The 12,495-nt window shown below is 35.0% G+C and overlaps 1 protein-coding gene and 1 long non-coding RNA gene across 2 annotated transcripts; one reads left to right on the forward strand and one right to left on the reverse strand.

Annotated features, from left to right (window-relative positions):
• Positions 1–841: 841 nt before the first annotated feature.
• LOC108194258 (uncharacterized) lies at positions 842–4,885 on the reverse strand. Its single transcript, XR_010285247.1, has 2 exons — positions 4,448–4,885; positions 842–1,130 (listed from the first exon to the last, which is right to left on the reverse strand). It is a non-coding gene; the product is annotated as an uncharacterized LOC108194258 (long non-coding RNA).
• A 2,668-nt stretch (positions 4,886–7,553) lies between these two features.
• On the forward strand, positions 7,554–11,754 carry LOC108193505 (uncharacterized). The gene is made up of 4 exons (XM_017360189.2): positions 7,554–8,927; positions 9,011–9,229; positions 9,651–9,742; positions 10,949–11,754. Exons 1-4 carry the CDS (start codon positions 7,797–7,799, stop codon positions 11,586–11,588), a joined length of 2,082 nt encoding a protein of 693 aa, XP_017215678.2. The 5' UTR covers positions 7,554–7,796; the 3' UTR covers positions 11,589–11,754.
• Positions 11,755–12,495: the final 741 nt, after the last annotated feature.

Genomic DNA, 12,495 nt, shown 5'->3' on the forward strand with positions numbered 1-12,495 from the left:
TTTTTCGAATGATACCCAAAATATAACATTTGATAAATGGAGGATAATTGTAGGGGTATTACGAAGAATGACATAATAATATAATGGTACTATCCGCAAACCAAAACTAATTTGTGTACCACATGAAAAAGCCAATTCTAAGAGGGTACCATTGAGAATTTCTCTATGTTGGAATGTTCTTGGAAGTAATGGACTTTTAAATTTAAGACCTCTCGTAACAGTCCAAATTCGGGGTATAGATTTAGTGTCACTAACAAAAATAAACAAAACAAAACAATAATATAAATTGACCACAACTTAGTAAATTCTGATAATATACCCCCTGAACAAGGATCTTGCCAGGTTTAAGTATGAGTGAGTTGCATAGCGGTTGATACTAGTTTTATTCCACATCCGTTGATGTTTTAATTAGTCGTTGATCTTCACTCCAATTGTGTAAATTTTATGACTTGAAATATATACAATTTGTCAACTAAATCCTATCAACTGCTAACATGAAAGTTATTAGTTTTGTTACAGTGCCACATCATTCGTTGATAGGCTGTCTGATCGACGGATACTACAATATGTATGTCATTCATTGATCAGATGCAAAATTAATACAAGTTAAAAATACACTAAATGTTTTGACTTATCATCAATTTGACATTTTACTAACAATTGTCTGTGACATCCCTCAGATCCGGGGGTCTGGATTTGGTGCCACTAAAAGAAAAATAATTGAAAACCAGTATTTTTTTTCTAAAGAAAGTAAAAACAAGTATTTCAAACCTGGATATTAAAAAAATTGATTTACACTTTTGAAACATGTATTGTTGAAAAACTAATAAAAATCAAAGAATTGAAAACCTAAAAACTTTAATAAAAGATTTAAAAGAACAAAGTTTAACCCCCTTTAAAACAGGATCGCAAACAGGCTATAGTATTGAAATCAGAAAAGTAAAACTAATAAATCCTATTACATGTTTTTACAACTAAATCAAGTTTAGACAACTCTAATTACCACTAGTCCCAAAGACTCGATCTTGGATACTCTTCCTGACCATCAGGTTGAAACTTAGTCACTTGCAATCCTCGCCTAGCCTTACTCTTATGCTTAGCCTAAATAGGCGAACCATCTTTATCATTATCTGAAAGGGTTAGAAGAAATAGCAAGAATGAGCAAAAGAATGCTCAGCAAGTATAATAATTAAAAAGAAACAGGAGTTGATGCAGAGAAAGTAATTGAACTGGAAGTATTCAAAAAAACATGCTTTTAACTTGAAACCAAAACAATTCAAAAGTATATATGAATTTCTAAAGCATTCAGATATATTGGACGTTTTTAAAAGTTATCATAGATGATCAGTCCATTGATAACCCAGACATTGTTTACACAAATGTCCTATATTAAAATTTGTTCCGGAACTAAAGACTAGCTAGGTCTTTATACATTGCTGGGCCATCTAAAATGGACCTCTTACGCACCCTTCAAGCTGGGCCGTTACAGGGTAACAGACCTCTTACGCAATCAACTAAGCTGGGCCGTTATGGGATAACGGACCTCTTACGCAACTCCAATATCTGTTATTTTTGCTTCCCAGTTCTAAATAATTGCATTTTTAAGAAAAGGTTTATTCCATAGGAAGTATACTTACAACGGATAAGCCTTACAACCGAGGAACTAAACCGAGTTATGAAAAACATTTATAGAGATTTAAAACCATGTGTATCAATTTGATAAGTCACTCTTTCCAACTCAAAATCGTACTTAAGTCATGCATTTGCAGTAAGTAAAAGTTTTAAGGAAAGAGCACTCAGCTTTTAAATATAGCATTTGAACTGGAATACTTGCAGTAAATACAAGTTGAGAATAGAATTACTTGCATAAGGGTTTGAAGAAAATATCACTTGAACAATAAGTGAAGATAGAGATACTTGCACTTTCAAATATACAAGAGAGGAATGGGAATACTTGCATAATAGGGTGTAAAGAAAATATCACTTGAACAATAAGTAAAGATAAGAATACTTGCCTTAACTCCGATGTCTAGCTCAGATTTCTAATAACACTATTTACTGCATAATCATTCCATTTGCTAGCTTCTAACGGAACTCATTCTACGCCACAGCCTTGTCAACCTTGCCTTACCAGAATATTCTTGATTCGACTCGTGATGTCAGATCATTACTTCAGAATGCCATTGATAAGCATGCCTCGCTCGATTCTATGCATTACGCAAATATTGGTTCAATCATCGGATCAGACGAAATTAACTAGAATACGTAGTTAACTACCCTTTGTCATATATGACATACAAGTCAGATAACACATAACACATAGTTGAACAATTAACTTTTATAACTATTAAAAGTCAATATGATAAGCTAACATATACATGTTTCAATTAACAAGTGCCTTATTCTTAAATATCTAATATCCTTCAACAAGTGAAACATATATATTTCTATCGAAAATTCGGCAGCATCTCCTCTATTTATCGGACCAGTGTTACATAAAACGGGGTTCGATACGAAACGGGGTACGGAAACGGATACACGAAACTTCATTTTTAGTGAACCCGGTACGACGGAACGTACGGGTACGATGGAACGTATGGGACGATGGATTTTTTTTAAAAAATTATTTATATATAAGGTTACAATTTAAATTATTATAAATTTATCAATACTATTTTGTTTATACTTCAAAAAAATTATTATAAAATAATAATAAGAGTCTGGGAATTATTGGGCTGCTGCTTTAAGTCCTTTAAACATTAAAGATGAGTTAGCTTGAATATATTGTTAATGGGCCTGCAGGGCCCAAATATTAAAATACGCTTTAATAACCCTACTATTTGATCAGGCCGCCGTTCTTTACATATACAGAAAATATACACACAGTTACCACCGCCTTTCTTCTTCTTCTTCGTTTCTCATTCTTCTCACCACTGACAAAGACACACAGTACGATCACAGACACAATCGACTCTTTCTTATCAAGAATCATGCGTGTTCAATGGGACGTCACTACCAGCGTTTCGGTCGCGAATTCTGGCGTTTCCGGTCGCGTTTGTCCGGATTCGGGGACGAACGAACTGGGTCGCCGATCGTGGTCACGTTCCGCGTTCCGCGATCTATGTATCGGACATCCACCGGTTTTCTTATCCTATTCAATATAAACCAACTCAATCCAACTCAATAAACCAACAAGCACTGAACCAATATCAATTAAAACACACACACCTCAACAACCACATCCATCTTTAACTATAAGGAATAAAGATTTCAGGTATTTATAGGCATATAATCCCAAAATCTAAAGTCCTTAATCCTTGTCTAATCATACCCATTCATTTTCAATCATTCTCATACTATAAGAAATATAATTTTAATATATAAATACATATACCGAGAAGTCAAGGCATATATACATATTTAATATATCAAAACTTATCTTTCCTAATCCTCGTATGATCTCATGATTATTTATAACCAATGAAATAACATCAACCATTTCTCATTGGCTGAATTAAATAATTAGCAAACTCTGAAATCATAGATGAATCAATAAGTCAATAATTCAACTTTTAACAAAATATTTCTCAGAGATCTTTATAAATCTACACATAGAGGTCATTACTATTTCAACCAAAACTCATAGATTTAAACTTGCAAAAACAATTCTCTTTGTGACATCAAAACAGAATTTTCACAAGTTTGCGCTACCAACATTCAAACATTTTTAATAAATCAAAAATACAAGTTTTTCACTTGAAATTTTTATCAGACCTCCCTAAACTCCCTGAGTAGCTATAAAATTAGTTTTGGCTTGAAAATCAAAGTTTAAGTAATTAAACTATATTAGAAAGTCGAAAAGCAAAGCAGTTTGTACTCTGCGCATACCATACTAAAACTATCATATCTCCTAGCTCCTAATCGAATCGATTCGATTCTTTCGCGCCCATAAAGTAGACTCTGAGAATATCATGAATCTCTGAAATTCTCATTTAAAAATGATCTTAAGCGGTTCGAAACAGAGCTCCAAACAGAGGCAAAGTTGCTGCGAAAACTCAACTGCAAGTGACTCCAAAATTTATATACAATTTGTACCAACCATAACCCTTACAAATTTATTCAGTTCAATACAACAAACACATTACATAAAATTCTCTTCCCAACAAATGCCCCAAATCTATCTCCAATTAAACTCCCTAATTCATATGTACATATACAACAATTAACTCCCAATCGAGTAAACATTATCCCAATTAGTCTATAATCACGTAGTTAATTAAATTAAACTCTAACAATCAGAGCAATTCTCAACTAATGCAAAGCAAGTATACGCACACATATATACATTTATACAACTAAGTGGTCTCAAAATTGGCTAACTTAATCAATTCAAATCGTAGTGACTGATTGAGTGGTAAACTGATTGAGTAATAGAGATTTATTATACCGCCAAATCGAAGTAGAGGCACACAAGGGAAGAAGAAACTCTGAATGTAATTGCAGTGGTGGAATCTGGTGAACTAGGTAGTCCACACACAATCCCAAAGGCAGTGGGTCCTAGATAAACATTGAGCAGAGAGGCGGCTTCGAACTAGAGAAAGAAACGAGGGAAAGCCACTGTGAAAGCTTGGCAACGAGGAATTAAGGCGGGGGCGGCGATTCCGGAAGACACGGCAGCACTGGATTTGGAACCGGCGGTGAAAGACATAGCTTTGAGAAGAGAAACAGAGCTTGGTACTGATTTACGGGGAGAAGTAATTGAGATGGTGAGGGATTCTGAATTTTGGAGAGGGGATGTAATAAGAAGAAGTACTACAGGTATATACACGCGGCTTTAAACAGAAAAACGAGGTGTGGTTACGTGGCTGAGGCTTTTAAAATTGCATTGCAAGCTGCAACGTGTTGAAATTCCAAGCTGCCATCAACTATTTAAGCTGACTAGTCTTTTACCTTAAACCCGCTTTTAACTAATTTGCGGAGATAATTTGCAATAAAATTTCTCCCGACAACTACCGAAATATTTTTATAAATCTTGGAATATTATAAAACTAATCAAATAAAGGTTTCAGGATGTATAGAGCATTTTTAAAATTTATACAAAATTTAGAAGTTAGGTGTGTTCCTTATAGGAATAAAAATTTTAGTATTTTAAAAACTCCTAAAAAAACTATCGAGCAATTAAAATAATTTTTCAAATTATCTTTGTATTTTTACTAAAATAAATATCCATTTAAGAGGATAATAAATTTTAATAAACATTATAATAATATCAAAAGCAAGAATAAATGCACGCACAAACATAATCGTATACAAATAGATCAATTAAATCTCGTAACAGATAATTGCACGATCAACAGATATTTTCCCATAACCCCGATGACCAGGAAAATATTTAAACAAATATATTTATTTTTTTTCAAATTTATCAAACTGGAATAAAATATTAAATTTTATTCCTCCTTTTTATAAAAACCATTAATAAAATATTTTGAAAAATCCGGGTTGTCACATTGCCTGCAAGATTATTACGATATCAAGACAAGCCAACTCGGCAACCGGCATGCAGTGTGGACATATGCACTTGTCGTCTTAGGTTAGCAAGTTGTTTGTAATGTACTATAAGATGTATGTATATTTATATATGATTCCATTAGTTGCATGTACTTAATTTACATTAAAGACTACTAAGGCCAAATCTGAAAAACTTACATAAATGAAACATATATCATTATACCACAACAATGACAAATCCAATTTCAAGTTAGTGTTATGACATTAAAAGATAATTAAATCCAAATGCAAATTACAGTAAACTATCATAGCAAAACACAAGTGAAGTAAATAGTCTGCACTTTCTCTCTCTCGCTGGAGTTTTATCTTTACTAGAATTCAAGTTGAAATGACCATAATCATCATCTTTAGGGATAACAATATTTGAGGGGATGCATGCAAGTCTCGTGCATTTTTTATCTTCTCAAGTAAGAATTTGTCACGCCTACCGCAAGTAGCCAATTCCCCGGTAGCTGTCATATGAAAGTTGCAACCTCGAGAATGGATGAAGCACATTAGATGCTTTTGTAGTACAATGTCTGCGATTATTGTTATCTTAATTATTTTCTTGTGTTTTAAATTTGAGATGACTTATTTATGTTGTAAGTCAATCCCCGCATTCATCATCTTAAAACTACGTGACTTTAGGAATGCAAAGATATTGGTGAGTTTGCATTCAACAGATGTTGGTGAAACATGTTTGTGAAATCCATGTCCCTATTGTGTGAATTCATGTTAAGAAAGAACTAAGAAATTATATTGAATTTAAAAGGGTTAAGCAATCCGGAAACAAAGCGGCTAATTATTTAGTTCGTTTATTTGTTTTTCGATCAACCTGGTTGCATGATCAGTTGGGGGTTTGTCCCGATTGAGTCTCTTTCAGAGCATTAATGAAATCCGCTCTAAATTCTGGCAAAAAAAGATTATTTTATTTTAAAATTTAATAATCCTCGGATTATAATTCAGAATAACTGATCACACCATTAATAACTATATGGATTAAATTATCTTATCTTATGTCTGTTTTCAAAGACCAATTTTTAGGATTGAAAAATAACCCTCTAAATTATTATTCCATATTTGTCGTATAACGTAGTAATTGGGATTGGGCTTTATCCTTTAAATTTTCCAATGTTATGTTTGTTTTACATAAATTATAACGAGGGAATTGTAATTGTAATCCTTTAACACAACATTTTATTGAAATGAATTAAATAATTTTTTTTAGGATAATAATTTTATTCCCTATCTCAACATAACAAATATGGAATAGGATAATTTAAAGAATTCTAGTTCTGAAAATTAAGGAGAATCAAGTTTGTATAAACAAATACTCCCTCCATTTCAAATTAGATATCTACTTTAAAAAATCACATAGTTTAAGAAAAGTGGATTTTGAGGGAAAAAGGTGTAATAAGTCATTAATTGAATCTAATGTGTGGTATATGGTTGATCATGGAAATATAAATTTGAAATATGTGGAGTAAAGTTGATTTTAGAAATATAACTTTACATTGAAAGTTGAAGTGTACAGATATTTTGAAACAATTTTTTTTTCTAAAAATGGACATGTATTTTGAAACGGAGGAAGCATGAGATTTAAAAAATTATAGTAATTGTATGGCATGCTTAATCCTGTGAAACAAACATGATTCGGGAACCATATACTCCCTCGGTTTTAATTTACATGTCCACTTTCAAGAAAAAATTTTGTTTCAAATTATTTGTCCACTTCAACTTTCAATGCAAAATCATATTTCTAAAGTCACTCCACATATCTCTTATTTATATTTCCTAGATCAATCTCACTCCACATATTTTGATCATTTAATGCAATTAATTTGTGAACATCCATTTTTCTTAAACTGCGTGATTTTTTTAAAGTGAACATCTAATTTGAAACAGAGGGAGTACTTCCGAAAATTTAGTCAATCATGTGAGAGCTGCCTGCCGTTGCATCTCAAATTTAAATACTCACATAGATCTCATCCCAACCGTCCATTTCAAATTCCCCCAGATCACAACAAATTTCATCATTTCTAACTTGTAACGGCTCCCCCTCTCATCTCTCTCTTTTCAAATCTCTCTCAAATTACCTTGAAGTAATCTGCATCTCTCTCCCTCTCTCATTTGCCATCTCTCTCCCCCCATTCCTCTGCTAAAATCCTCGAAAATCCTCATCTCATTCTCCCTCTCTCTACTAAAATCCTTGAAAGTCATCTGCATCTCTATCCCTCTCTCTCGCAATGGCAACTCTAACACCAGGAATCCTCCTAAAACTCCTCCAAACAATGAACTCAACTACTCGAGTGACCGGAGACCACCGGTCCCCGATCCTCCAAGTCATCGGTATCGTGCCAGCACTCGCTGGCTCCACCGATCTCTGGCCTAATCATGGCTTTTTCCTCTCTCTCTCCGACTCAATTAACTCCACTTACGTCTCCTTGTCCGAAAAAGACACCGATTTAATTCTCACTAATCGATTGCAAATCGGCCAGTTTGTTTATATCGAAAAGCTTGAGTTCGATTCCCCTGTCCCTCGGGCTAATGGCATCCGGCCTATTGCTGGACGCCACCCGTTTGTCGGAAGTCCTGAACAACTTAGGGTGAAATTATCGAGTAGTTCTCGAGAGTTTGTTATTCAGCCTGTCTCGGATACGGATTTAGGTCATGATCCGATTAGTACTGCTTCTTTGTCGAAAAGGCCTGAAATTGTTAAGAAGGATGAGAATGTTAGGGAATTGAGAACTCGACAAGTTGTTAAGAAGGATATCGAAGATTCTGAGGGGGGTAATGGAAAGGTTGTGAATAAGGTGCCACAGCCTCAGAGGTTTTCGTCGCCTGCTGCTCGGAAGAAGAGTATTGGAGCGGCGATTGAACTGGTACGAGATCCTTCTCCTGCAGGGAAGTTGAAGCGAGATCCTTCTCCTGCAGGGAAGTTGAAGCGAGATCCTTCTCCTGCAGGGAAAATGAAGAGGTCGTCTTCGCCTGTTCCTTCTAAATGTGTGGTTCCCAGTTTAGTGGCTGCGAAGGACGATAATAGGAAGACTGCTAAGGAGCCTGCGATAATTGTGCCTTCGAGGTATAGACAGCCTTCGCCTAATGGGAGGAAACAGGCGTCTCCCAGTACGAGGAGAATGTCTTTGTCTCCAGGGAGGAGGTTGTCGAATGGACTTAAGGGTGATTCAAGTGGGAAGAAGAAATTGGCTAATATTGCTGCTGGGATTTCAAAGGTGTCGGAAGCGCTGGTCGGGTCTTCGAAGGGGAATAGGAAGAATTGGGATGAGTCTCCTGGAGCAGGGACGGGTTCGGGGGAGCAGAAAGAAAAGGGGGGTTTTAGAAGTAAGCCGGATTTTCAAGCTATATTGAGAACTCAGGTAGTGTATTGTACTTAATGTTTTGTTAATGCCTTTTGAGATATGTATTAAGTTGTCATCTTTTGCATTTGATAATCTTTCAGGAAGCTATTTCGAGGCGCTTAAGTGATGTAAGTATTACACAACACAATCAAGATGAGTCCTCTGGGTTCGAAAATTCAAACCCTAACCTGGGAGAGGGTTCGTTTGTGACCGAGAAATCAAGCAATGTAGCTCCTGTAATTGCGGTTCATGAAAAGAAATGGACTGATGGCAGTGTTCCGCTGGATTCAATCTCGTCAGAGCTTGCAAAGCTTGGGAAGGTATTGTGGATTAGTGAACATTTAAGTAATGAGAGGTTGAATAAACAAAACATATACTTGTATTTGAATTGTGTGGTTGTTTAGTAATTGTGCAATTCTTTGAGATATACACAATGTAATTGCTCTTCCTGTGTCTAGTAAGAAGATGATAAACATAATTGTATAATAATGCATATATAGCCAGTTGCATAATAAATGTTAGTACAACAATTATTCATATTGTTATGTGAGTATACAGTTCAAACCAATATCCAAACTTGTGTAAACTAGAATGATACTTCCTTTGTGTGCTTAATTCTGGATTTTTAATGCTTCTTGTTTTAAACTGATTAATCAGAATATTGAGAATGATTTGAGTATTTATAAACTAGACCTATTGCTTCAAGCCTGGAATTGGAATTGAAATACTTACCACTTGCAGGAAGCTATGCAAAGGAAGATTGTTGCTTCAACAGCTGCAGCTGAAGCTTTGCAGGAAGCTGTTGCTACAGAGTCTATTCTGAGGAGTTTAAGGTAACAATCTGCCCATTCTTTAGTTGATTGTAATGTGGGAATCTGTGGTTACAATCTATGATCCCGATATTGAATGGTAATTGAAACAACCCGGGTCAAATCCCGAGCCTTTTTCGAAAATCGGGTCAAGTCCCGAAATCCGAATCCGAAAATAAGTCTAAATATACTGGCCCAACTGCAACAACTTGGGTAATCCACAAGCCCACCACAGGCCCCCAAAAGATCATGATTTGTTGGTGCAATTAGTAGTAGTACTTATGCTTATAAACTGAACTTAAGTCTCCACACTTCTCGATGTGGGACTGGGGTGTTACAAACTCCCCCACTTAAATTCCTGACGTCCTCGTCAGGCCGAAACGGATAGCCCATAGGCCCAGATCGAACCTCTCTAGCCATTGTGGGATAATACCGGCTGGCTTCGTGTCCCCGCCTCCGGATCTCTGTCCATTGCGGGATAATACCACCAGCCTTCGTGTCCCCACCTCCGGCAACTTGACGAATCAAGCTTTCGAGAGCCTGCTCTGAATACCATATGAAACAACCCGGGTCAAATCCCGAGCCTTTTTCGAAAATCGGGTCAAGTCCCGAAATCCGAATCCGAAAATAAGTCTAAATATACTGGCCCAACTGCAACAACTTGGGTAATCCACAAGCCCACCACAGGCCCCCAAAAGATCATGATTTGTTGGTGCAATTAGTAGTAGTACTTATGCTTATAAACTGAACTTAAGTCTCCACACTTCTCGATGTGGGACTGGGGTGTTACAGTAATTCTTGTTAGTGCGATAATAATGATGATTTATTGTTGTAATTATGAATAATGAAGATAGTAATTATTGCTAGCGATCTCACGCAAATTCAACAGCATTTCTTGCTAGTGAAACAAAAAAATGATGTTGATTGATTACTAGTAGTTGTAACCATTAAAAGTAATACTTTTGCAAGCATTCTCAAGTAATTGTATTCTATAGTAATTGTTTTTAGTGTTCTGATGATGACGTGTTTTCTATTAATATTTTGCATATACATAGATTAGAGTTAGTAGCTTCTGTGATGTAAATTGATTGTTGATATGCAATTTAATGGACGACTCAAGCTGATCTGGTAAATTGATGATTGAAATGTAATATTTGTTTTAACTTTAATGTGAAGCTTCTGATGTTTACTGTTTTGAAAGATGATATATGTTTCTCCTCTATTTTGCAGCATGTTTTCACATCTTTGTTCAACATCTAAAGCTGGAAATCCTTTACCCACAATCGATGGATTCATGTCTATATACAGTGATGTTGCGAAATCAGCAGCAGTTGCTGAATCTGTGTTCACAAGCCACAAGTCGAGCTCACCTACTAACAACATCTCAACAAACCAATCAAAATTCTCTCTATGGGTAGAAGCTGCACTAGCTACTGATCTTGAGGTTGTTTCCCTCCTAACTAACCAGAATATCGAGGCTCCAACAACATTGCAGAAAAGTTCCTCAAAGAACCAATCTCCATCAACTGCTGATGCATGGATAAGGGGATATGGGATGAAAGAAACCGCAGAACTTGGAACAAAATTACAGAAAGATATGCAAATGTGGTTCATTCGTTTTGTTGAGGAGTCCATAGATGCTGGTTTTCAGGTTTTTGGAAAGTCTGGTAACACTGCTGGAGGTCTCAATGGCAGCCCCATAGCAGCAATCTTATCACAGCTGAAGCGAGTCAACGAATGGTTAGATCGTGTGGTGTTGAAAAGGGATGACTTGCTGACACAGAAGATTGAGCGACTCAAGCGGAAGATCTATGGCTTTGTGATCCAACATGTTGGAACAACCGCTGACATGCAAATTGCCTCATCTTAATCTCAAATGTTGTTCTTGATCATTTTACATTGAATGAAATGAACCTGGACAATCTTTGTCCTACACAATCTGCCATTGTAAAACTTAATCAATGTCGTATGAATTTCAGTTTGTTCTGTTCTCTCGTAATGGAAAGATTGCTTCAGTTTAGTTGTTTCAACTTTTATGTTCAGGTCTTGTGATTTAAATCCTACAATACTAGTGCCAATGTGAATGTGCCATAGTGACCAAATATGCTCATTTTCTTGATCAGAATTCTTCAGAAGAATGAAAAGATTGCATCTTGATTTGTTAGTTCACATTCAACTTTGACCCGTCAACTCAAATGGGATTAATAATTGTTTAAATTAAAATCTCATTATCATTCCAATGAACCGGTTACAATCCCACGATCGAAATAATCTTGTGTTTATATATAAACCAAGAAAATTAGGCTACTACCCTCTCTTCTCATCTAGCTAACTATTTCCATCAAACGTTTTCTATATAATATTATTTATGTAAATTATTATTATGAATTTGAAAATATTTTTAATAAATAGAAAGTAATATCAAGAATTTATTATAATGTCCGGAAAATTTGAATAGCAATAAGTATTAGTACAAAATACATATAATATTATTTATGTAAATTATTATTATGAATTTGAAAATAAATTTAATAAATAGAAAGTAATATCAAGAATTTATTATAATGTCCGGAAAATTTGAATAGCAACAAGTATTAGTACAAAATACTTATAAAAAGATAGAAGGTTAATTGTGTAACCAAAATTTTTAGTGTTGCTTATACAAAATAAATATCTTTTGAACAATTTCTCAGTTATGTCAATAATTTTTGGTGAAATAAAAACAATTTTGTCTAATAATTTAAAAAATGTAGTAACCAATCATAGAATATGATCAT

This window comes from Daucus carota, chromosome 7 (genome assembly GCF_001625215.2).
Source record: "Daucus carota subsp. sativus chromosome 7, DH1 v3.0, whole genome shotgun sequence".
NCBI lineage: Eukaryota > Viridiplantae > Streptophyta > Magnoliopsida > Apiales > Apiaceae > Daucus > Daucus carota.